Source organism: Bubalus kerabau, chromosome 23 (assembly GCF_029407905.1).
Source record: "Bubalus kerabau isolate K-KA32 ecotype Philippines breed swamp buffalo chromosome 23, PCC_UOA_SB_1v2, whole genome shotgun sequence".
NCBI classification, from domain to species: Eukaryota; Metazoa; Chordata; class Mammalia; order Artiodactyla; family Bovidae; genus Bubalus; species Bubalus kerabau.
In genome coordinates, this window is record NC_073646.1 from 19,007,592 (window position 1) to 19,033,983 (window position 26,392).

A 26,392-nucleotide genomic window follows, 5' to 3' on the forward strand; every position below is an offset into this window, starting at 1 on the left:
CCACCCTCTCTGGGGATCCCAATGTGGTAGTGGTGATGGTGATGTGTGCACCACCTGTGGAGTGAGATTGCCCAGAATCATATTTCAAGGGCTTTCTAGCCTTGTGATCCTACCTGGTTGCTCAACCTCTCTTTGCCTCAGTTTCCTCATCTGTAAAATGGGGATAATGAAACCTAGCTCTCAGCGAGGCTGTGAGAACGAGGCGAATGCCCAGTATGTTGTAAACACTCATTAAATGTTACTATTATGGCTTCCCTTGCAGCCCTATCTGAATTCGAGGCCAAAGAGCTCTTCTAAGGCAACACCAAGCAGAAAAAAGGTAATGAGTAACATGGGGCCAAAGACATTCAGGGGCTTTTATTATCCAGCCTCCACCCACCTACCACAATTATATAGAATTTTATTTGGAGTAGATAAACTCAGAAAATGATGCCAGGATCTGGAAAATGGGCACCCTCTCTTCCTGGCTTTGGAGAGCCTTACAGTTCTTCCTTCACTCTTGGTTTCTCCACCTGTGTTGGAGGTTCCTTTGGCTCAGCTACCTTCTCCTCCTCAGCCTTTTCTTTCTGCTCAGTTGGCCCTTCGAGCTTGGTCACATTCTCCAGCTCAGGCAAATTCTGTTCTGGTAGCTTTTTCTTCATAAAATGTTCCTCCTTTTCCTCCACTAATACCTCCTTTTCTGTCTCTTCACTTTGCTCAACAGAGAGTAGCTATTTAAGAAAAGAAGAGAGGGAGGGAGAAAGGGTTGGAGGAGGAAAAATAAATAGAGGCAAGAATTATGCAGGAATTGCCATTGTATTGCCAAGCAGCCTTTCACTGCTCTAAGCCCAGAGGTGCTGCCCCAGGCCTGGCTGCTGAGATTCGTTCCAGGACATGTGCTAGGACTACTAAAGACCTGGTATTATTAATAATACTTTCTTTGCCAGCTGAGAAGATGTTAGCTGAGAGCTGTGGAGCAGTCACTGCCCCTCCGTGGGGAAGTGCCTGTTTGGGAATGAAGCAAACAGAGGAAAACAGATGGGGAGACAGAAAATGACTCTGAGCTTCAGAATCCACCCACCTTTGATGTTCTCCTGGTTACAGGGGATAAATTCCCATTGCTGCTTAAGCCAAACAGTGCTATAGTTTCTGACATTTGCAACTGAAAGGGTCCTAACTAATACAGATGACCCCTTTCAGCTTACTGAGGCATGGACAGAATTAGGAGGGAATGGAAATTGTAGAACAATGCCAGGGCACAGGAGCCCATCAGAACATGTGGTTAAGCACTCAAGAATAGTGGACTTATGGAAGCAGCCTAGGAGCTGTGTGAGACCTTGTCCTTTTTTTTTTTAATATAAATTTATTAATTTTATGTGTTTCTCAACTCTGCCGAATTCTAATAGCATGTGTCCTTGAAATAAAGTCATCCAACCTGGATCCCTCCTCCATTCTCTCCCACAAGATTATAGAACTCTTGGCACCCTCTTTCCTAATCTGTTGAGCTCTTGATGGTTCTGTGTGGGACAGAATGGTCTAGGCTACTGCTGTTTCCCCTTACCTCATCTTCATCCTCAATCTGAATCTTGATTTGACTTTCCAGGAAGTCAGAAAAGCCCTTCAGGGTATGTTCACCATTGTACAGTACAGCCTAGGAAGAAAATGGAACAGAGATGAAATGGTAGCCTCTTCCTGCAGGATACTCAGGGATGGTCCACAGACAAATCCGGAGTCAAATTCCTAACAACCTGAGTGCAGTGAGCAAGTTCCTTAACTTCTCTGAGCTTTCATTACCATAAGAATAATGAAATATCCTCCATCATAGGGCTGTGATGTAGTCATTCAGAGCAAGAACTATGGGGCCACACTGTTGGGGCTCGATCCCTGGCTTCATCACTTTGCAGTGTTGTCTGGAAGCTTAACCACTCTATGACTCAGTTTCCTTAACTGTAAGATGAAGATAATAACAGTCCCTCGCTCATGGTGTTGTTCTTTGGATTTAATGAGTTACTATGTGAAAAGGAGGCTTCCCTGGTTGCTCAGAGATAAACCTGCCTGCAATGCAGGAGACCTGGGTTCTATTCCTGGGCTGGGAAGAGCCCCTGGAGAAAAAAAAATGGCAATCCACTCCCATACTCTTGCCTGGAAAATCTCATGGACAGAGAAGCCTGGTGGGCTTACAGTCCATGGGGTCGCAAACAACATGCAAAAGGCAGTTAAAACAATGCTTGACTCATAGGAGCACTATATATATCTATATCTAGATATATATGCTATTTTATTACTAAAGAATGAGAATATTTGTTTTACAAAGGGTCTGGCGTATGTTCTTGCTCAGCTATCACTAGCTTTCTTTCCTTTTTCAGTCTTTAAGAAGATTAGGAAACTGCTTACTGCCCTCTGGCTGTCTAAACTCCTTTTCAGATAACTGAAGATCTGAACAAGGTCCATCCACCCTTTCAATCTAGCCTCATTTTTCATGTGCATCTTCTACACCAGGAGGATGACATCTCTTTCACAGTTCTGTGGTTAGCCCTCTGCCTACCCCCTTGTTTATATTATACTCCCTACTTATAATTCACACACTTCTGATTTAAATCCCTAGCATTCTTCAAAGTGTCATATTTTCATGAAGACTTCCAACCATATAAGCCCTCCAGAATCTGCCCTATTTAATGCCAATTGCATTCGGAGATGAGGCTATACCATGACTTTCAGTTAGGTTCAGATCAGTCACTCAGTCATGTCCAACTCTTTGTGACTCCATGAACCACAGCACGCCAGGCCTCCCTGTCCATCACCAACTCCTGGAGTTTACCCAAACTACATCCATTGAGTCGGTGATGCCATCCAACCATCTCATCCTCTGTCATCCCCTTCTCCTCCCATCTTCAATCTTTCCCAGCATCAGGGTCTTTTCAAATGAGTCAGCTCTTCGCATCAGGTGGCCAAAATACTGGAGTTTCAGCTTCAACATCAGTCCTTCCAATGAACACCCAAGACTGATTTCCTTTAGGATGGACTGGTTGGATCTCCTTGCAGTCCAAGGGACTCTCAAGAGTCTTCTTCAACACCACAGTTCAAAAGCATCAATCCTTTGGCACTCAGCTTTCTTCACAGTCCAACTCTCACATCCATACATGACCACTGGAAAAACCATAGCCTTGACTAGATGGACCTTTGTTGGCAAAGTAATGTCTCTGCTTTTGAATATGCTATCTAGGTTGGTCATAACTTTCCTTCCAAGGAGTAAGCTTGGAATGCCTGCATGGCATTCATGGCTGCAGTCACCATCTGCAGTGATTTTGGAGCCCAGCAAAATAAAGTCAACCACTGTTTACACTGTTTCCTCATCTATTTTCCATGAAGTGATGGGACCAGATGGCATGATCTTAGTGTTCTGAATGTTGTGCTTTAAGCCAACATTTTTACTCTCCTCTTTCACTTTCATCAAGAGGCTCTTTAGTTCTTCTTCACTTTCTCCCATAAGGGTGGTGTCATCTGCATATCTGAGGTTATTGATATTTTTACTGGCAATCTTGATTCCAGCTTGTGCTTCTTCCAGCCCAGCGTTTCTTATGATGTACTCTGCATAGAAGTTAAATAAAGCAGGGTGACAATATACAGCCTTGACGTACTCCTTTTCCTATTTGGAACCAGTCTGTTGTTCCATGTTCAGTTTTAACTGTTGCTTCCTGATCTGTATATAGGTTTCTTAAGAGGCAGGTCATGTGGTCTGGTATTCCCATCTCTTTCAGAATTTTCCACAGTTGATTGTGATCCACACAGTCAAAGGTTTTGGCATAGTCAATACAGCAGAAATAGATGTTTTTCTGGAACTTTTTTGCTTTTTCAATGATCCAGCAAATGTTGGCAATTTGATCTCTTGTTTCTCTGCCTTTTCTAAAACCAGCTTGAACATCTGGAAGTTCATGGTTCACATATTGCTGAAGCCTGGCTTGAAGAATTTTGAGCATTACTTTACTAGTGTGTGAGATGAGTGAGACTGTGCAGTAGCTTGAGCATTCTTTGGCATTTCCTTTCTTTGGGATTGGAATGAAAACTTTTCCAGTCCTGTGGCCACTGCTGAGTTTTCCAAATTTGCTGACATATTGAGTGCAGCACTTTCACAGCATCATCTTTTAGGATTTTAAATAGCTCAACTGGAATTCCATTACCTCCACTAGCTTTGTTCGCAGCGATACTTCCTAAGGCCCACTTGACTTCACATTCCATGACTTTATCCAACACTTAATCATACTCTTCTTGGGACCAGGGACCTTGGCTTGTGATTCTTTGACATACTTCCCCACATACCAAAGTAGCATTAAGTATGTATTCCATGAACACTGGTGATGTTCAATGGCTCTAAAACCAAAGTGTAAAGTACTTAATTGTCTCCATCATGCAGTCTTCCTTCTTCTGGTACCACCCCACCCCCAATATTCACATGGTGACTCCCCCTACCTTATTCCATATAGTCTGAGTGAAGCTCAGCTCTAATACCAGAGGGAACCATTTGACCTAGGCCTGACCATCAAAACACCAACATCCCCTTTGCCACAATGATTGGGTTAGGGGGACCCAATCAGACTGAGTTGGGAATTTTCTGAAAGCTAGTGGAAATTTTTCTCTAACTTGAATATGAAAAGATAATAAGAGTTGGAGCTGAGAATGAAGTCGATTTTGTAAAAGGTAGAGGGAGACTGAGAGAAACTGAGTCCTTGACAATAATATAACATTTCCAGTTATGTGAATCCCAAGAGCCCCTCACTTTTTGAGAGTCAGTGGGGAAGAGTCTGAAGAAGGGGTATCGGTCCTGGTACATCAGCTCAATGTCATTTGCTGTGATGTCAATCTTGGCGATGGTGACTGTGGAGTGGTTTTGATACTTTCTGCCCAACTCTTCCAACACTGGGAACAACACCATGCACTTCTGGGACCAGGGTGCATCTGGAAAAGAAGGGCCATCACTCAAGCTCACACTCATAAAGACCCTGAAAGCCACACTCCCCCATAGACACCATCACTGTGCTCCATTAATGGTCTGCTGCCATGCAAGTTGCACTCCCTGTCTCTTTTAATAGTATGTTAGGTTATCTTGGGCTTCCCTGATAGCTCAGTTGGTAAAGAAACCGCCTGCAATGCAGGAGACCCCAGTTCAATTCCTGGGTCAGGAAGATCTGCTGGAGAAGGGATAGGCCACCAACCCCAGTATTCTTGGGCTTCCTTCCTGGCTCAGCTGGTAAAGAACCCATCTGCAATGTGGGAGACCAGGGTTAGATCCCTGGGTTGGGAAGATCCCCTGGAGAAGGGAATGGCTACCCACTCCAGTATTCTGTCCTGGAGAATTCCATGGACTATAGTCCATGGAGTCACAAAGAGTCAGACACAACTGAGCAACTTTCACTTTCACTTACTTCACTTAGGTTATCTTACATTTCAGCTGTAGTATCTGATCATCACTAAATAAACTAGAAAAAAAAAATAATAACCTAGTCCCCCTTCCACTCAGACATTAACATGTTGGGACATTTTCTTCTATTCTCTGATTTCCCTGTAACATTTCATTCCATCCAGCTGAACAGGAAAACCAAACCAAGAAAAACATATTTATGTTCTGCCAAAAAGTATGTGTATTTGCGTATGTGAGAGAGAGCACAAGAGTTTTCCAACAGCGGTTAAGCTTACAGCTCAAGGTCACTTAGTGATTTAATCAGAGGAAGTGGGATTAGCAGACAGGCTGCTTTGACTTGTGACCATTGTATCACACCCCTTTCAGTCCCACGGAGGAGAGTCCACCTAGGAAGTGAACTTGAGGTTGAGCTAAGTACTACTATCCCTGGGAAAGAGACACTGAACTTCCCTCCAGATAGTTCCCTAAGCTCTGTGGACAGTTCAGACACCTGGAACTGTGGGGAGAAATTGGGACCAGCTCCAACCATGAAAGGGGGAAACAACCTTGCCTTATTCGTTCCATTAAAGATTCTGGCTTTGTCGGAGGAGTGGCTCAAAGTCCCTGGGTATTACATTTGGATGATTATCCTTCCATTTACAGACCGAGTGCCTCTGTGATCATCTACTCTCCTGGCTGCATCCTGGCAGCTTCCCTGGAGATCAACAGGCCCTGGGTTGGAACCCAAGGGGGCCTAATGGCTATGGTCGTGAGGCTAATCTGACAACCCTGATTCCAAAAAAATGAGACCACTTTGGTTTTTTACCAGAACCAAGTGAGCATTCTCAAGACTCCCAGTGTCAGACGAGCAAAGAAAGGCCTCCCCAGTCTCTCACTTAAAGGCAAAAGATCATGGTTATTCAGCCATGCAGACTTATAAACACCTGGCTCTGTGGATGAATGTCCATTTTAATGAGAGTTTTAAAGGCCTGCATAATGTAACCCAGTCCTTGTTTCACCCTCTAGGAAATGATGGCATCAGACCTGGATTTGAACTTTTTGTCTTGCAGCTTACTTGCTATGGGATCTGGGGTAAAGTAATTCTTTTCTCTGAGGCTAGGTTCCCTGATCTGTATCATGGGGAAATCCACTGTACCTTCCTAAGAGGCTTGGTTAGAGGAGGAATGAGAGCAGGTGTATAAACAGCAAACTCATCAGTGCTCAATAAATATCAACTCCTCCTGTTAAGTAAAAGAGGTATCTGAAGTCACTGCATTGCCACCCTTCTCTGTCTCAGGGTGAAAGAGAAGGTCCCTTGGCTTTGGCTTTCACACGCAAATCAGAAACAATGGAGGAAGAGCAACAGTCCCTGGGTGAACACTGGAAACAGTCATAACAAGGGAAATAATGGCAATAGTACCTGCCTTTTATCTGTGCTTACAACATGCCAGACACTGTTCCAGGTCTTTTACATGTATGACATGAGTCTTCATTTTGGTTGCCCCAACTCAGGTATGTTAAATATGGGCTATTTGATGTTACTTAACTTACACCGGTACAGCAGTTACCCATGTAGCCACTGGATTCAGGCTGACTAGGTTCCAATCCCTTACTTAGTTAAGGTCACCCACTAGCTGCCTAACTTCAGTAAAGTTTCACTTCCCTGGGACTTTGTTTACTCACCTGTAAGGTGAGAGCAATAAAGGAGCTACTTTCAAAAGTAAGGTGTGAGGGTTGAGTGAGAGAGTGTAGTGTGACGGCGCAGGCGTGGCGGCTTAGCATCCAATCAGCGTTAGCCATCAGTATTACTGTTGTTACAAATAACCACAGGCTTCGATTATGTGAAAGGTATTCCACACACTTCAAGAATTTGATCTGGGGGGAGAGTTGCTTTGTAGCTGACAGCATCTTGAGCCAAACTATGGATGTCTGAAGACCATTCTTGGCATGATGCTTTGGTAGGTTTTGGAGATTTTGGTACCCAAGAATTCAGGAACCTACACTTGAAAAAGTAACGTTAGAGCCACGGCCTCCAGAGGCCTCTGCAGAGATACTCACAGAACATCACAAACACGTCCCTTTCCTTGTCAAACACGACGACGTTGAAGTTCTTCCCAACAAGCTGTTTAACCGGCCCCTGGTCCCAATAATTTGGAATTTCTTCACTGGATAGATGTTTCTAGGAAATAAATTTGAGACATTTTAACAGCCTCCAGAAATGGGTTGGCAGTTGGGGTCCCCACCACGGCTGGAAACAATAGAAAATTTTCTCTTGTTTTTATAGCAGCCTTGGGAAAGCCTTTGAAATGCTAAGAAAGGTCATGAGCTAAATGTGCAACCTGGATTGTCCAGGGCACTGGAGTCAGAGGGCTGAGAAGGCAGCAGAGTCCCAAACCAGGGTGGATTCCAGAATTCTGAATACATGATTCTTAGAATTCTTAGATAAGAGTGGGTTTCACATCATTAACATCTAAACCAGTCTATGTCCCTTCTCCCAAAAATATAGCTGTCCTCAATTATTCCAAGAATCAAACTAGGATCACTTACGTCACCTATAAAATATATATTATACTTTGTTTCCCGCCACCTTTTCCACGTTCATCATTCTTTCCTTGCTTTTTTCAGCCACACTGGTCTATTCACTCAAAGGGCTAGCCTTCTGCCCACTTCCTCATTCCCATGCTCCCTTCTCTATCAGAATTATCTCTAACTTAGATTTGTCTTTCAGAATGATCTCAGAGGAAGATTTCCCTGACTCTCCCCCAGACTAGGTCACAGCCCTGCTTTCATAAATTCTCATAATACTTGGTGCTTTTCCTGTATCACTTATTTATCATGTATTTTTATTTTATGGTTATGTGATTAATGTGTCCCTATCTGAGTCCTCACAAAGGACTTTTCTTCCCTTATCACTGAGTACCACTGAGTACTGGTACATCATGAGACCTCAGTCAATATTGTGAACAAATGAAAAAATGAACTCAGTTCTTGCTTCTCTTTAAAGGAGGCAATGAAAAATCTCAGAACATGTATTTTTCTTTGCAACCTTTGTTTTCTGAATATCTCTTCAATTCACACCTTTCTGTCTGCACTGCTACTACTTTGGCCAGGTAGCTTTCATCTCTCATCTAGGTCACTGTTATTACAGTGTCCTCTCTTTATCTCCTCCTAATCCTCTTCACACCTTTATTCTCCTAAAAGCAGGTTCTACTTTCACCAGGCAAATGTGGCTTCCCATTGCTTTGAGAATACCAAGTCCTTAATATGCTTACAAGTCCTTGCTGTGTGGTCTTTGCCCAACTCACCAGTCTTGTCACCTACAATAGCTTCCCTCATCCCTACCCCCACCTCTGGAAAGGACCTGAAGATTCTTTGTGAGGGGACTGGATGTGAGGGATGGGAAATGGAGAAAATGATGGAGAATTAGTAATGGGCCAGATCAGACTCATGACATCTTATAGGTCAGATGAAAGATGCTCCTCTTTGTCCCAAGAACACAAGAGGATGTGCTGGTCCTTGAGAGGAAGACAAACACCTCCTGAGATAGAACCAGCATGAGAAAAAGAGGACAGGCAGAGCTCCATCTTAGATCTGCAGATGTGGTGATAGAAAATGAGGGGACCCTGTCTGAAACCTTCTATTTTCTTAGGGATATATTCGAATACTCAGCTCAGACTGAAAGTAGGAATGAGGTTGAGGAGAAATAGACTCCAAGATTAAGAGAATGAACACATTAAGTGAAATTTCTATAAATGTCAGAACATTTCTAAGAGCCCACAGGAGGTTTGGTTTGTGACTCCATGAAGCCAGCCTGCCTCAGGGTGATGTTCTTTTTTTCCAGAATTGGCCTAGAATCTATAGGAAAGTTAAGTGGGTTCAACTGGAGTTGTGATTTTGCCTGGGAAATGCTAGGGGATGTAGAGGAGGTAGAAGGTGGAAGGGACGGCAGAGTTAAGGGTATCATCATCAGGGTGATGGACCTGGAATCCAAGTTAACAAAGGAGGGCATTAAAGGGATTATGAAATAAGATCAGGAGACTGGAGCCATGAGAAACGGGTAAGGGGTTGTAGCCATGTGGCTACTAGGGAAGGGAACTGAGGGGACAGGAAGGGTGAAATCAGGCTTTCAGAGGGGCTGCCATCTCTAGAGTATGGCCCTAAGAGCAAGTGGCTGAGAAGGCATGGACATACCATTACTGGAAAAGAGATGAGGGTTTTGGATATTGACATTTCTGTAAATAAGGACAGAATAGGGGTAGAGGGCATATCTGCATCCTCAGAAAGTGAAAGGGAAGTGACCAGGACAGCCATGGGAGGCAGGAGCTGGTGGTCTAAAGTACAAAGGCGTGGAATCTAAAGAATTTGGAGTTTTTAAAAGCCAAGAGGAGAAAAGGTTTAGAAGTGGCATGGAGGACACCAGTCTTACCAACTGGTGTGTGATAATGCTGTACATAAAATAAAAATCAGCTTTCATTTGAGAAGGCTGCAGAGGAAGCAGTGTCTGTGGGGGGATGGACAGAAGTAGAGGGAGTCCTCCAAAATAAGGTGATCATACATTCCTGTTTGCCTGGAGTATCCCAGTTTATTCCTGCCATTTAAAATACTTCCAAAGAATGCTCCCATTACTCTCAAAAGTGTCCACATTTGGAAAAATAAATAATATGATCACCTAACTCAGCAGGAAGTAACTCAGAAAGGTGGTTGAGGATATAGCAAGAGCTAAATAAACAGCAGGTGGTTATGTAATGGGGCAACATAGTGTTTGTAGCCCTCTTTTTGAAGCCTCTCCTCCTTAGTCCCTAAAGTCTTTGAGGTTAAGTCCTGATTGCTCCATATATGCCACCCCATCTTCTCCCCCAAGCAAACATCTACCCTGTGCCCAAGTAAATCTTTCACTTTAAAGTCTGAAAGAAGAATAAGAACCTATTTTGAGACTATGCCAGGCTGGGAGTGCTCATTTCAATTGGAGATTCCTATAGAGAAAATGTCTTAAATTTAAGAATAACGAATTAATGGTGGAATTATAAGGTCAGGACATATCAAAAGTTGAATAGATTTGAGATGGGGAGCTGCGGGTATTTCATCACAAGAACCGTAAGACTGATCTTTCCATTCAGATGCCCAAAGCCAGCAGAATGACAGAAAAATAATTATTTTGAGGACCTCCCTGGTGGCACAGTGGATAAGATTCTGCCTGCCAGTGCAGGGGATGTGGGTTCAATCCCTAGTCAAGGAAGATTCCACATGCTTCAGGGCAACTAAGGTTGTACACCACAACTACTGAATCCAAGCTTGCCTAGAACCTATGTTGGGAAATAAGAGAAGCCAACACAATGAGAAGCCTGAGCATTGCAACGAAGAGTAGCCACTGCTCACTGCAACTAGAGAAAGCCTAAGCAAAGCAGTGAAGACCCAGCACAGCCAAAAAAGAATTATTTTGAGGTTTTGAATAATCATTATCCAAGGACGGGCTTACCTTAGCCTTTCTATTCAGGAAGCTCTGGCCGAAGTTCCGGAGGTTTTCGTAGGTTATTTCCTCGAAAGGCATTTTGTACCTTGCATCGGAGCTTAAGTTTAGGATTTGGATACATGGGACATCGACCTCTCTGATCTGGAAGTATTTGAAGACACGTCTATTTCTGGGCACATCTGTATCCACAAGGATGAAAAGGATCTGCCAAATCAAATGAAACCCATGTCTGTCTGGACTGGAGGTATGGAGAGGGCGAGGGAGAGAAACTGTGGGAAGCTACGGGAGGGCACTTGTAGTGGTAGTAGTTTGAATTGCTCAGTCGTGTCCGACTCTTTGTAACCCCACGGACTGTAGCCCATCAGGTTCCTCTGTCCATGGAATTCTCCAGGAAGAATACTGGAGTGGGTAGCCTTTCCCTTCTCCGGGGAATCTTCCTGACCCAGAGATTGAATCCGAGTCTCCTGCATTGCAGGGAGATTCTTGACTGTCTGAGCCACCAGGGAAGCCCGGCAAGGCACTTAATAAAATGCAAATAACAGCATCTATGGAGCATCTCTGTAAAGGCTCCCTTTCATCAGGTGCAGGCCTGAACACCACTGCATAGAGAGGCATTAGCTGTCATCCTGGTTTCATCATCCTTGTGCAAGACATACAACTGCAGGAAGTCAGGAGATCCTAAGTTTTCATCTCAATTCTTTGGGCAAAACAATAACATCCCCTCTATGCGCTACAGTTTTCTTATCTATAAAGTGATAATTACATTACAGGGTTGCTGTGAGAATGCAACAGGACACTGTATATAAAAGGCTTAGTTCAGTGACTGGGAGGTAGAAAATTGCTCAGTACATGTCAACTCATTATTATTCTAAATTATTCTTCCATCTAGGAAACTCATAACTCATTCAACCATGCATTCTACACCTATTTGTGGAGTGGCTACTAGGAATTTTACCAAGTACTGGGGATACAAGGTAGACAAAATTCATGCCTTCATGGAGCTCACATTCTAGTGGAGAAGACAGGCAAGAAATGAGTAAAGAAATTAATCAACTAGAGAGCAATGAGTGAGTGCCAACTGGATAATGAGACAGGGCATTGTGAGAGAGTGACTGCACAGATAGGGTGACATAGGGGCCCAATAGAAGGTCAGGAAGCATATTTGAGGAGGTGACATTTGAGCTTGGACCTGAGTGATGAGTAACTAGTCAGGGGATCACTTATTTAAGCAGTGAAGACTGTCACTGAAAAGGCCTGGGTGGAGGGATGGGGAATGCTTAGAGTGTTCTAGAACAGAGAGGCACCCAGTGTGGCTACAATACCATGAGGGATAGAGTCATGGGAGATGGTGAGAGATAAGGTCAGATCTACAGTGAGGAGCTGAGAGTTGATATGAAAGAGATGAGAAGTTTCTGAGAATAATAAGCCAGAGTGTGACATGGTGATAATTTTAAAAGGCCACTCTGGTTATAGATAAGAAGAAAGTGTGAAAGGAGACCATTTAGAGGCTCTTGAAGACTCTGGATTTGGATACTCTCAGGTCATTCATGATTCAAAATATTAAAAGTCCTACTGTGTGTCAGACAGTCTTCCAGGTGCTGGGGAGAGAGTGAAAAACAAAGTAGACATATTAAAATCATGTATATTTTCAATAAACATTTGTTAGAGGAGAACAAGATAAGGGGCATGACCTGTTGGAATAATATTTATCCAACTGTATAACTTTGCCTCGAAAATGGAGCACAATCAATAAATGACATTCAACAAGCTTGCTAAATGGGATAAAGGCAATCAACAACTTCAATCTTTTGATATATGCCAAAATAAATTCCATCTAGATTAAAGAGATAAATTAAAAACTCAATCTAGAAGAATTATGGCTAAGCAATTATGCTTCCCTGGTGGCTCAGTGGTAAAGAATCCACATGATGATTCAGTAGATGTGCATACGATCCCTGGGTCAGGAAGATTCCCCTGGAGAAGAAAATGGCAACCTACCCCAGTATTCTTGCTGGGAGAGCTCATGGACAGAAAAGCCTGGAGGGCTACAGTCCATGGGGTCAGAAAAGAGTCGGATATGACTTAGCAACTTGTTGTTCAGTAGCTCAGTCATGTACAAGTCTTTGCCACCCCATGGACTGCAGTACGCCAGACTTCCCTGTCCTTCACCATCACCTGGAGTTTGCTCAAACTCATATCCATTTAGTCAGTCATGCCATTCAATCATCTCATCCTCTGTCATTGCCTTCTCCTTCTGCCATCAATCATTCCCAGCATCAGGGTCTTTTCAATGAATCTATGAATCAGCTCTTTGCATCAGGTGGCCAGAGTATTGGAGCTTAAGTTTCAGCATCAGTCCTTCCAATGAATATTTAGGGTTGAGTTCCTTTAGGATTGACTGGTTTGATCTCCTTGCTGTTCAAGGGACTCTCAAGAGTCTTCTCCAGCACCACAGTTCGAAAGTATCAATTCTTCAGTGCTCAGCCTTTTTTTTTTTTTTCATTTTCTTTCTTTTTTTTTTTTTTAAATTTTATTTTATTTTTAAACTTTACATAACTGTATTAGTTTTGCCAAATATCAAAATGAATCTGCCACAGGTATACATGTGTTCCCCATCCTGAACCCTCCTCCCTTCTCCCTCCCCATTCCATCCCTCTGGGTCGTCCCAGTGCACCAGCCCCAAGCATCCAGTATCGTGCATCGAACCTGGACTGGAAACTCATTTCATACATGATATTTTGCATGTTTCAATGCCATTCTCCCAAATCTTCCCACCCTCTCCCTCTCCCACAGAGTCCATAAGACTGTTCTATACATCAGTGTCTCTTTTGCTGTCTCGTACACAGGGTTATTGTTACCATCTTTCTAAATTCCATATATATGCGTTAGTATACTGTATTGGTGTTTTTCTTTCTGGCTTACTTCACTCTGTATAATAGGCTCCAGTTTCATCCACCTCATTAGAACTGATTCAAATGTATTCTTCTTAATGGCTGAATAATACTCCATTGTGTATATGTACCACAGCTTACATGACTACAGGAAAAACCATAGCTTTGACTATATGGACATTTGTCAGCAAAGTGATGTCTCTACTTTTTAATACACTGTCTAGGTTTGTCATTGCTTTTCTTCCAAGGAGCAAGTGTCTTTTAGTTTCATAGCTGCAGTCACTATCCACAGTGATTTTGGAGCCCATAAAATAAAGTCTGTCACTATTTCCATTGTTTCCCCTTCTATTTGCCATGAAGTGATGGGGCTGGATGCCATGATCTTAATTTTCTGAATGTTGAGTTGTAAGACAGCTTTTCCACTCTCCTCTTTCAACATTCACCAAGAGGCTTTATAATTCCTCTTCACTCTTTTCCATAAGGGTGGTGTCATCTGCATATCTGAGGTTATTGATAGTTCTCCTGGCAATCTTGATTCCAGCTTGTGCTTCATCCAGCCTGGCATTTCTCATGATGTACTCTCTCTGCATATAAGTTAAATAAGCAGGGTGACAATATACAGCCTTGGTATACCCCTTTCCCGATTTTGAACTGGTCAGTTGTTCCATGTACAGTTCTAACTGTTGCTCCTTGACCTACATACAAGTATCTCAGGAGGTAGGTCAGGTGGTCTGGTATTCCCATCTCTTTAAGAATTTTCCACTGTTTGTTGAGATCTACACAGTCAAAAGCTTTAGCATAGTTAGTTAAGCAGGAATAGATTTTTTCTGGAACTCTTGCTTTTTCGGGAGTTGGTGACGGACAGGGAGGCCTGGCGTTCTGCGATTCATGGGATCGCAAAGAGTTGGACACAACTGAGCAACTAAACTAAACTGAACTTGCTTTTTCTATGATCCAGAGGATACTGGCAGTTTGATCTCTGGTATGTCTGCCTTTTCTAAATCCAGCTTGAACATCTGGCAGTTCTCGGTTCACATATTGTTGAAGCCTACCTTGAAGGATTTTGAGCATTACTTTGCTAGTATGTGAAATGAGTGCCATTATGCAACAGTGTGAACATTCTTTGGTATTGCCGTTCTTTGGGATTGGAATGAAAACTGACCTTTTCCAGTCCTGTGGCCACTGCTGAGTTTTCCAGATTTGCTGGCATGTTGAGTACAGCACTTTCACAGCATCATCTTTTAGGATTTGAAATAACTCAACTGGAATTCCATCACCTCCTCAAGCTTTGTTCACAGTGATGCTTCCTAAGGCCCACTTGACTTCGCACTCCAGCATGTCTGGCTCTAGGTGAGTGATCATACCATTGTGATTATCTGGGTCGTGAAGATCTTTTTTGTACAATTCTTCTGTGTATTCTTGCCACCTCTTCTTACTGTCTTCTGCTTCTGTTAGGTCCATACCATTTCTGTCCTTTATTGTGTCTATCTTTGCATGAATATCTGTATTCTTCAAGAGATCTCTAGTCTTTCCCATTCTATTGTTTTCCTCTATTTTTTTTTTTTTTGCATTGTTCACTTAAGAAAGCTTTCTTCTCTCTCCTTGCTATTCTCTGAAACTCTGCATTCAGAGGGGTATATTTTCTTTTTCTCCTTTGTCTTTCACTTCTCTTAGTGACTAAGCAACAACAAATTGACCATTATAACGAAAATAGCGGGAAAGCAATCAGATTGTAATCAATTTAATTACATCAAAAATCTAGGTTAAAATTGAATAAACCAGGAACATATTGCTTCCTAGGTTGTGCTAGGGATAAAGAACCACCTGCCAATGCAGGAGACATAAGATGAGCAGATTGGATCCCTGGGTTGGAAAGATTACCTGGAGAAGGAACTGGCAAGCCACTCCAGTATTCTTGCCTGGGAAATCCCACGGACAGAGGAGCCTGGAGGGCTGCAGTCCATGGAGTCACAATGAGTAGGACACGACTGAGCACGTGCGCACACACACACACACACACACACACAGAGGAATGCATTTAGAACAGATGTTTCTGTAATTAGAACAGCTTTCCTGGAGAATAATGATGTGGGATATAGCATGGTCTTTAAATGTTAGTGCATAGTGGCTTTATTATGTATTCATTTGAGTCTTCAAAGTTTTTAATTGTTTTGTTTAAATTTCAGAATAATTTTCTTACCTTACTTCTTATAAAAATAAAGAGAAAAAGGAAGTAAATAGCCTCCGTAATCCAGACAGTGGTAACTACATATATATGGATATAATACTTAGGAAACACTGATGTGTTTCTAATGATAATAATAAAAGTAAGCACTGTTTATTGTACATTTGCTCATTCCTTTACATAAAGCACTTCTAATTCTTGCTCTAATTACCTGTTTTTCACTGAAAGTGACTGAGACTGAGAGATTAAACTCATCTAAGACAAAATCACTTGTAAGAGGAAGAGAATTTGCACCGAAGCCTGTTGATGCTGAATCCTAGAACCCCAGCAACTGCTGTCTGTACTGCTTCACATCTTCAGGCTTTTCACAGTCCCTGACCTCAGGTCTTGCTTTCCCCTCTCCTCCAGGCCAGATTCTAGCCACAGTGCAGTCACCCAATCTTAGCAGAGCCTGGTCCATCAAAAAAGCAGCCAAAACAATCATGTTAACCATAGTAGGCTTGTCAAAAAGATGAGGGAAGGAAAAGCAAAGCTTTGGTGAGAAAGAAAGAGACACTGGGCAGGAAGAAGACTGCAAATCAGGAGGTATGCAAATGAAAATGCCAATTCTTCTTAGATTCATTTACAATCAGCAAAGCAGATGGATGGCATCAGGGTCTACAGGACTTTGATTCCTATCCAAAGAACCCTAAAAAGCAATGGCAACTTCCACAAACCTTGTTTTGAAATATCTTCGATGCCAACTTGTAATGCTGCATTATTATACGAAATGACTCAGAGCTTTTGGAGACAAAGAGCAACATGTGATTCAGGATGTTCAATTCATAAATCAGATCCCTATTCTGAAATTAAAAAGAAAACAAGTCATTCTGTGCACACAGCTACTGCAGCTACCCTCCTCCTGAGACCCTTTGTTCACTAACCTCAGTGTTGTATTCAATAACAAGATCTGTGAGTTGTTCTTTTATGAGTTTATTGAGGATTTGTTTGTTGACATTGTCATTAATAAGCTCCTGGCGGTTCACAATTCTTCCCTTGGACAAAAGAAGAAAAAATTAGACTGCAGTAGCATCCATGACATAATCACTTAATAAATGTAAATAGTACAATTTTCCCCTTGGATAAAAGGGAAACACCATGGTAACAGGTGTGACATATAATCTAGATACTTAATAAATATAGACATCTGGGCAGACTAACCTGAGAGTGGAATATGGATATGGGGAAGCCATGAAAATCTCTGGTCTACAGAGCAGGGAGTATAGTTGGCTGACAGCCCCATCTGCCTTGCTCTGAAATCTCGTCAATGTATTTGTGCTGATGCTGAGCAGTTTTTCACACACTGCTCCTAACCAATGAATTTTTCAAGGATACTAAGGCAAGCCCATTTCTAGGAGATGCAGGACTTCTGTTATGGAGGACTTTGATGAACTTTCTTAAGACTACACTGCAATCAAAGACTTCCATTTCACCTTCCTTCCTTCCAAGGGTCAGATCTGCATCATGGTCTGATTAAGTTTCCCCAGCCCCCTCTCCGTTTTCCTTCATAGGCATTTCCCCTAATTTTTGCGTGACTAATCCTGCTTGATGACTGCTTCTCAGAAGGACCTGGATTAACACAGAAAATGATATAAATCCTCTGTAGCACAGGATCAAAGTCTGTGGGAGGAGAAAAAAGTAGCTATCTCCTTATTTCTCTCTACTTCATCTCCTTCTCTACATCTATACCAATTCCAACCTCTAATCCAAACATATTTCCTGGGCTCCTACAATAGTTTCCTAATAGTCTTCCAAATTATCCTGCTGCTTCCCTTCAATCTGTCCCCTAAACTTCAGCCAGAGTGATGTTAAAATGCGACTCTTTCTTAAACATAAGCCTTATTGTCCTCTTGATAAAGCCTACACTCTTGTCTGGTCATAATAATAGTTTAATAATACTAATTAAACTTACGGAGAGATCAAGTTGTACCAGCCACAGTTTTAAACATGTTGTATGTATTAACTCATTTAATCCTCATAACATCTCGTTGAGCCATATACTATTATTTTGCCCATTTTACAGTTGAGAAAATTGAGGCACAGAGGAGTGAAGTGACTTGCCCAGGGTTGCTAAGCTAAGCTAAGCTAAACTAAGCTAAGACATGGAGCCAAAATTCCAGCTCAGGCAATCTGACTCTAGTGCCCATGTTCTTAACCATTAACATGGACCAAATCTCTCCTAAATGCAATGCCAAGTTTGCTGTTTCATTTTTGATTTTGTGACTGGGTTTGTTCTGCAGAGGACTTCCCTGGTAGCTCAGCTTGTAACGAATCTGCTTGCAATGCAGGAGAACTGGGTTTGATCCCTGGGTTGGGAAGATCCCCTGGAGAAAGGAATGGCTACCCACTCCAGTATTCTGGCCTGGAGAATTCCATGGACTGTACAGTCCATGGGGTTGCAAAGAGTTGGACACGGCTGAGTGACCTTCACTTATTCTTCAGAATTTAATGTTTTTTTTTTGTATGGTCCAAATTTATCAGTGGTTTTTTTCATATTTTCTATGGTTTCTGCCATGCTTCATAAAGGGACTTTCCCCCTCCCTCCAAGGTTAGAAAGCAAATTCTCCTATGGCATCTTCTAGTCTTTCCACAGTTTTATTATATTTTTAAATCAGGGATCAATCTAAAATTTAATTTGGTGGCGGGAATGACTTATGGATTTAGCTTTAATTTTTTTCAAATGGCTACCCAATTCTCTCAATGCTAGTCACTGAATAACATAGTCTGCCTACTAGTCTAAAACATCATCTTTATTAAATACTAAATTTCAGTATGCATTTGGATCTACTTCTACATTCAAAAACACAAATCAGGTTATTTTATTCTCTAGCTTGGAATCTTTCAGACTTCCATGGGCCTAAGTAAAACACAATGGCTCACAGTCTTCCCTATGAGAAGTCAACCAGCATCTGGATCATTTCATCTACTTCCTGTGTGGCCTTGAGCAAGTAACCTAACCTCTCTGAGCCATGTCTTTAAGTAACATGGTTATTGTAAGGGTTTAGCTTTCTGTAGGGAGGGAATAATGCATATTCTAGGAACCAAACTACAGAGTCTAAAGTAACACTTCAGTAGAATTTTCTGAGATGATGGATTTGCTCTGTAAATCAATGATATTAAATATAGTAGCCACTATCTACTAATAGCTAGTTTGATTGAAGAACTAAAATTTTAATGTTACAGTAAATAGTCACATGTGACTAGTGGTTGCTGTATTGAACAGCTCAGATCTAGATCCCAGAGAGGGAGAGGAGGGCAGTTTGTAATAGAGGTTAGACTGTGGAAAGCCTTGTGGGTCTCATCAAAGACTCATATTTATCCTAAAAATTATAGGAAGCTGTTAAAGGGCTTTCAATTAGAAGGAGGAAAATAACCAACAGATTTTAATTTTGAAAAGATATCTCTTTAGAGGACAAGATAAAATGTGGTAGACCAGTTGAATGTATGTTGCACTAGGTTGTGGGATATGAATTGTCAATTTGATCTATGATGGTAGCAGTAGAAAGAAGTGGATAGATGCATGGAATATTTTAAATTTAAAAATCAACGGGATTGGGCTGATGGATTGGTTAGCAGGGATGGAAAAGAGAGAGGTGTTAGAATGATGCCTAGGTGTTCTGATTTTGTTTACAGAGGAGCTGGGAGTGATGGTGACATCACACTATGAGAGGATCGCATTTCCCTATGATTCATGATGTTGAACATTTATATTGTGTTCATGTGCCATGTGTATGTCTTCTTTGACAAAAATGCCTATTTCTATTTATAATTGAGAAGATAATCAAAGAAATGTTTTTGAACTTCGCTTTTCTTCAGTGGCTGCTGGGTGGAATAAATGTTTCTGCTATTCACAAAAAGAGAGAGAGAATACCAGAAGAGGATTTGGAAAGGAGATCATGACTTTAGGCTTGACCATGTTGAGATGTCTGGTGATGGATTTAAAGCTCTGGAGATTAGAGAAGTCTGGCTGGAGATGGAGATTCGTAAATCATGGGTATATGGATTGATGGGGAAGCTTGGATGGACCAGAAGAAAATGCAGGGCAGAAGACTGAGCCTTAATTAATGGCATTTACTTAAAGGCATTACCTTTAAGGAAAGGAGGAGCTCCCAGTGTGAAATGGCTGGAAAGGTCAGAGACATGTGTAGAGACTGATTTCCCAGAAACCAACTAGTCAATGCCACTTAGTTCACAAGTGCAAAACCAGAATTTATACCCAAAGCCCATGCATGGTTCATTATTTTGAACTAGAGACCTGTCACTAGCAATAAAACTCAAGTCTTACCTTTTTGAACACTATAACACTGTCAAGGGTGACATGGTAACGCCCAATGGCATGTCTAATCGATATCGCTCCAAACGTTAGCTCTGGAAAGTCTTTGATCATATCATAGAACAACTCTGCTACTTCTTCCTCTAAGTCCTATTTGGGGAGAGATGTTTGATGAGACTTCGACAGAAAGCAAAATGCCTGACAATTTTAAGGACAGGGTGAAAATGCTGACTAACTCATCTCTTCACCTTTCCAAGTTCTGTGGTTTTGGTAAGCTACCTAAATCCACCTTCATGGATGTTTCATACCCAGAATACTTCTATGGCTATGCTGCTGCTGCCAAGCCACATTAGTCATGTCTGACTCTGTGCAACCCCATAGATGGCAGCCCACCAGGCTCCTCTGTCCCTGGGATTCTCCAGGCAAGAATACTGGAATGGGTTTCCATTTCCTTCTCCAATGTATGAAAGTGAAAAGTGAAAGTGAAGCCACTCAGTTGTGTCCAACACTTCGCAACCCCATGGACTGCAGCCCACCAGGCTCCTCCATCCATGGGATTCTCCAGGCAAGAGTACTTGAGTGGGTTGTCATTGCCTTCTCCTCTATGGCTATGACTAAGGTCAAAATAGGCAAATCCACAGAGATAAATAGAGAGAATTGATAAACTTGACCTTTTCCAAGTATGAGAGTGAAGGCTATATTAACACAGTTGTTGACACATTTTATTAATAACATTTAGTCCTTAAATGGACTTCCCTGGTGGCTCAGATGGTAAAGAATCTGCCTGTAAGGCGGGAGACCTGGTTTCAATCCCTGGGTTGGGAAGATTCCCTGGAGGAGGGTATGGCAACCCACTCCAGTATTCTTGCCTGGAGAATCCCATGGGCAGAGGAGCCTGGCAGGCTAGAGTCAGTGAGGTTGCAGAGTTGGACACAACTGAGCAACTTAGCACACATGCACACACAGTCCTTAATTGCTTTCAGAAGAGGCCATTGATTTGATCACATGTAGTAATAAATATGAACTTAATATTAAGATATGACTGTAGTTTCAGCCTTCATTCTTTAGCTTGAAAGAAAACTGCGGCCCAAAACAATGTCAAAATGTAATATGGGAGAGAAAAAAGTTCAAATTCTCCCCGTGTATAAATATAACCCCAAAGTTCTGATTTCTGCTCAGAAAAAGGGAGGAGTCATCAAAGTTACAGGAAATGAGCAAAGATGTATAAAAAACTCATTCTCCAAAAGCAAGGGCAATTTGAAAATCATTTATTATTCTTTGATGTTCTAAGTGGACCTCAAAAAGATCAGTTATACTATCAAATAATGGCAACCCAACTCCAGTACTCTTGTCTGGAAAATCCCATGGATGGAGGAGCCTGGTAGGCTGTAATCCATGGGGTCGCTAAGAGTTGGACATGACTGAGCGACTTCACTTTCACTTTTCATTTTCATGCATTGGAGAAGGAAATGGCAACCCACTCCAGTACTCTTGCCTGGAGAATCCCAGGGACGGAGGAATCTGTTGGGCTGCCGTTCATGGGGTTGCACAGAGTCGGACACGACTGAAGCAACTTACCAGCAGCAGCAGCATACTATCAAAACCAGTTTAAAATACATGAATCTCCTCTCCTTTCTCCCCATTACTCTCTGCCTTTGTAGTTAGCTTCTCCTGCCATTTCAGCTTCCACTTTTTTTTTATGCTTCCAGTTTTCCCAGAAAACCACTCATTGAAAATGGAAGAATGGGCATGGAATTAACCTAAATGGAAGACCTCTCTTCACCCCATGCACCTTCCCAGACATAGGAATACGTAGCAACTGAGAAGCCATCTCCCACCTCTTGAATGCAGTACCTGGAAGAAACCGATGATGACCAAGGGCCTGGAATTCACAAACTCTGCTATCTCATTGCTGTTAGAGAACAGAAATGCTTTCTGGCTAATTTGTCTTCTCAACCAAACAACCAAAGCAGTAGATTCAACCACTCCTGGAGAGAGAGGTACAATTAAATGGATCCCACAGAAATTTCCTCTTGAACTGGAGCAAGGCCTATCTTCCCCAAGTTAAATGAGTAAAAACCTCTTGCCTTAGATTCCCACCCCTTGAAAGCCAAGGTCAATTCTTCCTCTCTTCCTCAAACTGAGCCCCAGGGATGTAAACTTTAATAACAACTAAACTTTACCAAACACTTACCAAGGACCAGGCACTGTGCTGAGCATTTTGCATGTATTACATCTCCATAGTAGCCCTATGGGATACATATTGAGGTTTCAACTTGCTATCGGCCACCCGACTAGTGAACCTGGGAATCAAACCCAGGAGGAAGCATGCCCAGCCGTGTTTTCTTATTCACCGTTCAAAGTAAAAGGAAGATGGATTTATTCTTTTAAATATAAAAATTTAAAAGGTAAATAAAAAGACCAGCAGAATTTTTCTGCACCCTTAGGAAAATTCCATTATCTCCCTGTGTCTCCCATTCGTTAGCTGAGACATGGATGTCCTCTAAGGTCATCTATCCTGACTTCCATTTCTCAGCTATCATATAGGAAATGCCAAGCATGCAGAAAGCTTCTAAAATTGAAACACATCTACCATATCTGGGAGATATAATAGTGTGCCAAAATGTACACAAGGCTACAAATGGACTGTGCTTGTAAGGATCATCGATGTTATATGATGGCAGGTAATTAAAATATTTTCTGTCAAAGACTGTTACAGAATAAAATGGATCATTTAAAATGAATTTATGAGCTAGAGCAATGCTGGTTGTGAGTAGCTTTGTACGACATAAAAAAGCCTTTATTCCTTCTCTCATGATTCATTCCTTCACTCATTAATGCATTTGATAAATATGCATTGGAGTGCCGTGTTAGAGTGCTGTGTTTGGTCCTGGGGATAAAATGGTGAACAGAAATAAGACCTTGTCTCTGCTATGCACCTCTCATTCTGTTGAGGAAGATAATTGTCAAATAACTGCACAAACAAGTATGTAGTCACACCCAAAGTTAGCATTAAAAAGCAAAATTCTGTGGACCAGTAGATACATGACCTACACTGTGACGTTGAGGAGGAAATACTGGAGGAAATCACTTATGAGCTGAAAACTGAAGGATACCTAAGAGTTAACAGGAAGTAGCTAGAGAAGGAAAGGCAGAGAAAACAGGTTGTGCAAAGCACCTGTGGTAGGACAAATTGCAGCCTGGGGCTTGAAGAATGCACACTGTGTTGCTAAACTGTCTGAAAAGGACATTATTGTTAAATTGACTAGAAAGGGCATGAAGTGTCTTTACTTACCTTTCCTAAGAACATTAGACCTTTAAACATTTTCTAATTAAGTATGTTTACGTGGAGAAATGGAGAAGGCAATGGCGCCCCACTCCAGTACCCTTGCCTGGAAAATCCCATAGACGGAGAAGCCTGGTAGGCTGCAGTCCATGGGGTCGCTAAGAGTCGGACACGACTAAGCGACTTCACTTTCACTTTTCACTTTCATGCATTGGAGGAGGAAATGACAACCCACTCCAGTGTTCTTGCCTGGAGAATCCCAGGGACGGGGGAGCCTGGTGGGCTGCCGTCTATGGGGTCGCACAGAGTCGGACACGACTGAAGCGACTTAGCAGCAGCAGCAGCAACGTGGAGAAAGGTACACAAATTATAATATACAGTTTGATGAATTTTTATAAAATGAACAAACATGTGTAAATACCACCCAGATAAAGAAACAGAAAATCATCAGCCCCTTAGAAGTCCCCATGTGCCCCCTCCCAGCCTCTACCCTGCTCTCACCTAGAGGTAACTAGAAGTAACAATTACTCTAGCTTCTAACAGCTTGTTCTTAAACTGCATATATACAGAGTCATACAGTATGTGATTGAGGATTTGGCTTCATTACACATGTGAGAGTCCTCCATGTTGCACTTTTAGATTCATTCCCACTGTTGTGTGAATATTCCATGACTTATTTATCCATTCCTTATTAATGAGCATTTGGTTTGTTTACAGTTTGGGGCTATTAAGAATTAATTCTTGGGCATGTCTCCAGGGGTACATTTTATGCACTTCTGTTGGGTACATGCCCAAGAGAAGAATTTCTGGTCATGGGGACACAATGTCCAGCTTCAATAGATACAGATTAGGCCATTAAAAAAGTCACGGTGAGTCAGGCCTCTGAAGGTTCATAAGAGGATGATGTGGTGGTCTCAAGGGACAGAGTGGGTGGGGAGGCATCATGCCATCCTCAGACCATGGTTCAACTCACAGCAGTCATCCCCACCCCTCCAACCCAGATGCCAGCCCAATGTTGAGATTCTATTTTCACAGTGGTCCAAGCCATCTTTTAGGAAGAAAGAGGCACACATCATGAAAACAAACCCTTTCTCCTAAAGGCTTTGCCTGAAAAAATTATTTTTTTCTAAGTGACCTGAAAGAAATTAGCTTAGACATTCTGAAAATGTCAAAAAAGGTGAAAAAAATCCCTCCAAACGAGTTTGCATATCAGGTCATCAGAACCATTGCCCTGATTTCCCTCTCCCTGTGCCCACACTCCAGTCATACCCTTGTCTTCCAGCACACCGGGCGTGACATCCACCAGTCCCTCTGCCTGAGCTGTCCTTTTCTCTCAGCCCTCAAGGGCATCTCATCCTGCTTATTTAATCCTCAGTTTGGTCTTTTCCTACTCTCCTTTGAATCATTCTCTATATTATGACCTGCTGTATTTTCTTCATTGACTCTGTTTCTGAAGTTATGAGTTTTTGCTAACTTTCTCAGTAGCTCCTGAGGGATAACAGAATATGCCACCTCAAATTCTACTACTTTGGCATATTATTTTGAATTAAAGGTACTTGAGAAACAGCCTGTGCAAAACAGATGTTCTGACTCTTCTTTATCCCTCTGAAAGCAGGAAATAAATCTCCCATGTGGTGGTACCCTCCCAACACTAGCAGGGTAGATGACATCCTTATTACGACTCATATGGTTTTAAGGTCAAGAAGCTATATATAACAAACTTGGTTACTTCCTCACTAATTTTCTACCCCAAGCCCCAACCCCTTTTTTCTTGTCAATTCTTCACAACTTTATTGTTTCTTTGTCTAAAAGGTATAAAATCTGCCTGCTTTGATCACTTCTTTTTAGCCTCATATATTTAGGACTCCTGTACATATGAAATTAATTTTTCTTTCATTAATCTCTCACGTCAATTTAATTATTAGACCCCCCCAAAGAACCTAGAAGGGAGGAAAAGTTTTCCTCCCCTACATCTTGTAATGTCTGGTTCATAGTAGGTGTTCAGGAAATCATGGGATGAATGAACGAGGTGAATGAATCATTAGATAACTGTGAGGGAACTTGATCTTGAACCCTCCTCTCTGGGATGGATGGACTCCACTTGGCCCCCTGGGCCCCATGGGACTGAGATAGCTCTGAGCCTGGCAAACAGTTTGTTTCTGAGTGTTGGGCACTGTCCCTGCTATGCAGGTGCCTGTCCTGTTGCTCGGCCCTGAGCCAGAGGACACAGTGACAACTGAGGTGTGAATGTCGTGCCAATAATTAACTGGGGCCGTCACTCTGCTGCATATTTCCAGGCACAAGGTGTGAATGCATCATTAATTGAGGGCCTGGAGGCAGCCTGAGTCTCCCTCCCTCAACGGAGATGGTCAAAGCCAAGTCTCCCACCATCAGTCCTTGGAGACAAGAGGAGAACCGGAACTTGACTCAACAAGAACTAAACCCAACCTGCATCTGAGGGAAATTTTCATACAAGTCACAGTGTAGGAGGCCAGTAAAGTACCATCACCTGCTTGGCTCAGGGAGGTCCTATCAAGTGGCAGAGTTGGCACAAGTCATTCTTTTTAGGAAGTGATAGATCAAGGCTGCCTCAAGTTCTCACAGCTAGTGCTCATCCTAAAATCTGGGCCCTGACTCCATCCCAGTATTCCATAGTCTCTTTCCATGGTTGAGGGTCATACTGAGGAAGAAGGAGATGGTTAAGCCTAGTACAAATAAGAGCTGGCTTCTTTACTCCAAGCCTGCTGCAGTGGGGACCTTCTAATACCACCCCATTCAAACACAAAATATGCATTAAAAACCTAAGCATTCCAGGCCCTGGACTAGGGTCAGAAAAGTAATAGTTTGAGGATAATAATAACCACATTGATGCTT

At 42.2% G+C, this 26,392-nt stretch overlaps 1 protein-coding gene across 1 annotated transcript in view; it reads right to left on the bottom strand.

The window, feature by feature from the left end:
* Positions 1 to 479: 479 nt before the first annotated feature.
* Positions 480 to 26,392, bottom strand: part of PDILT (protein disulfide isomerase like, testis expressed) — a 46,373-nt gene continuing 20,460 nt past the window's right edge. The window contains exons 4-12 of the mRNA XM_055561544.1: positions 22,087 to 22,220; positions 20,245 to 20,382; positions 16,844 to 16,954; positions 16,637 to 16,762; positions 10,851 to 11,048; positions 7,433 to 7,553; positions 4,754 to 4,932; positions 1,541 to 1,630; positions 480 to 710 (exon numbers count right to left, since the gene is read on the bottom strand). Coding sequence (XP_055417519.1) covers positions 480 to 710; positions 1,541 to 1,630; positions 4,754 to 4,932; positions 7,433 to 7,553; positions 10,851 to 11,048; positions 16,637 to 16,762; positions 16,844 to 16,954; positions 20,245 to 20,382; positions 22,087 to 22,220 — 1,328 coding nt within the window. The remainder of the gene's footprint in view (positions 711 to 1,540; positions 1,631 to 4,753; positions 4,933 to 7,432; positions 7,554 to 10,850; positions 11,049 to 16,636; positions 16,763 to 16,843; positions 16,955 to 20,244; positions 20,383 to 22,086; positions 22,221 to 26,392) is intronic.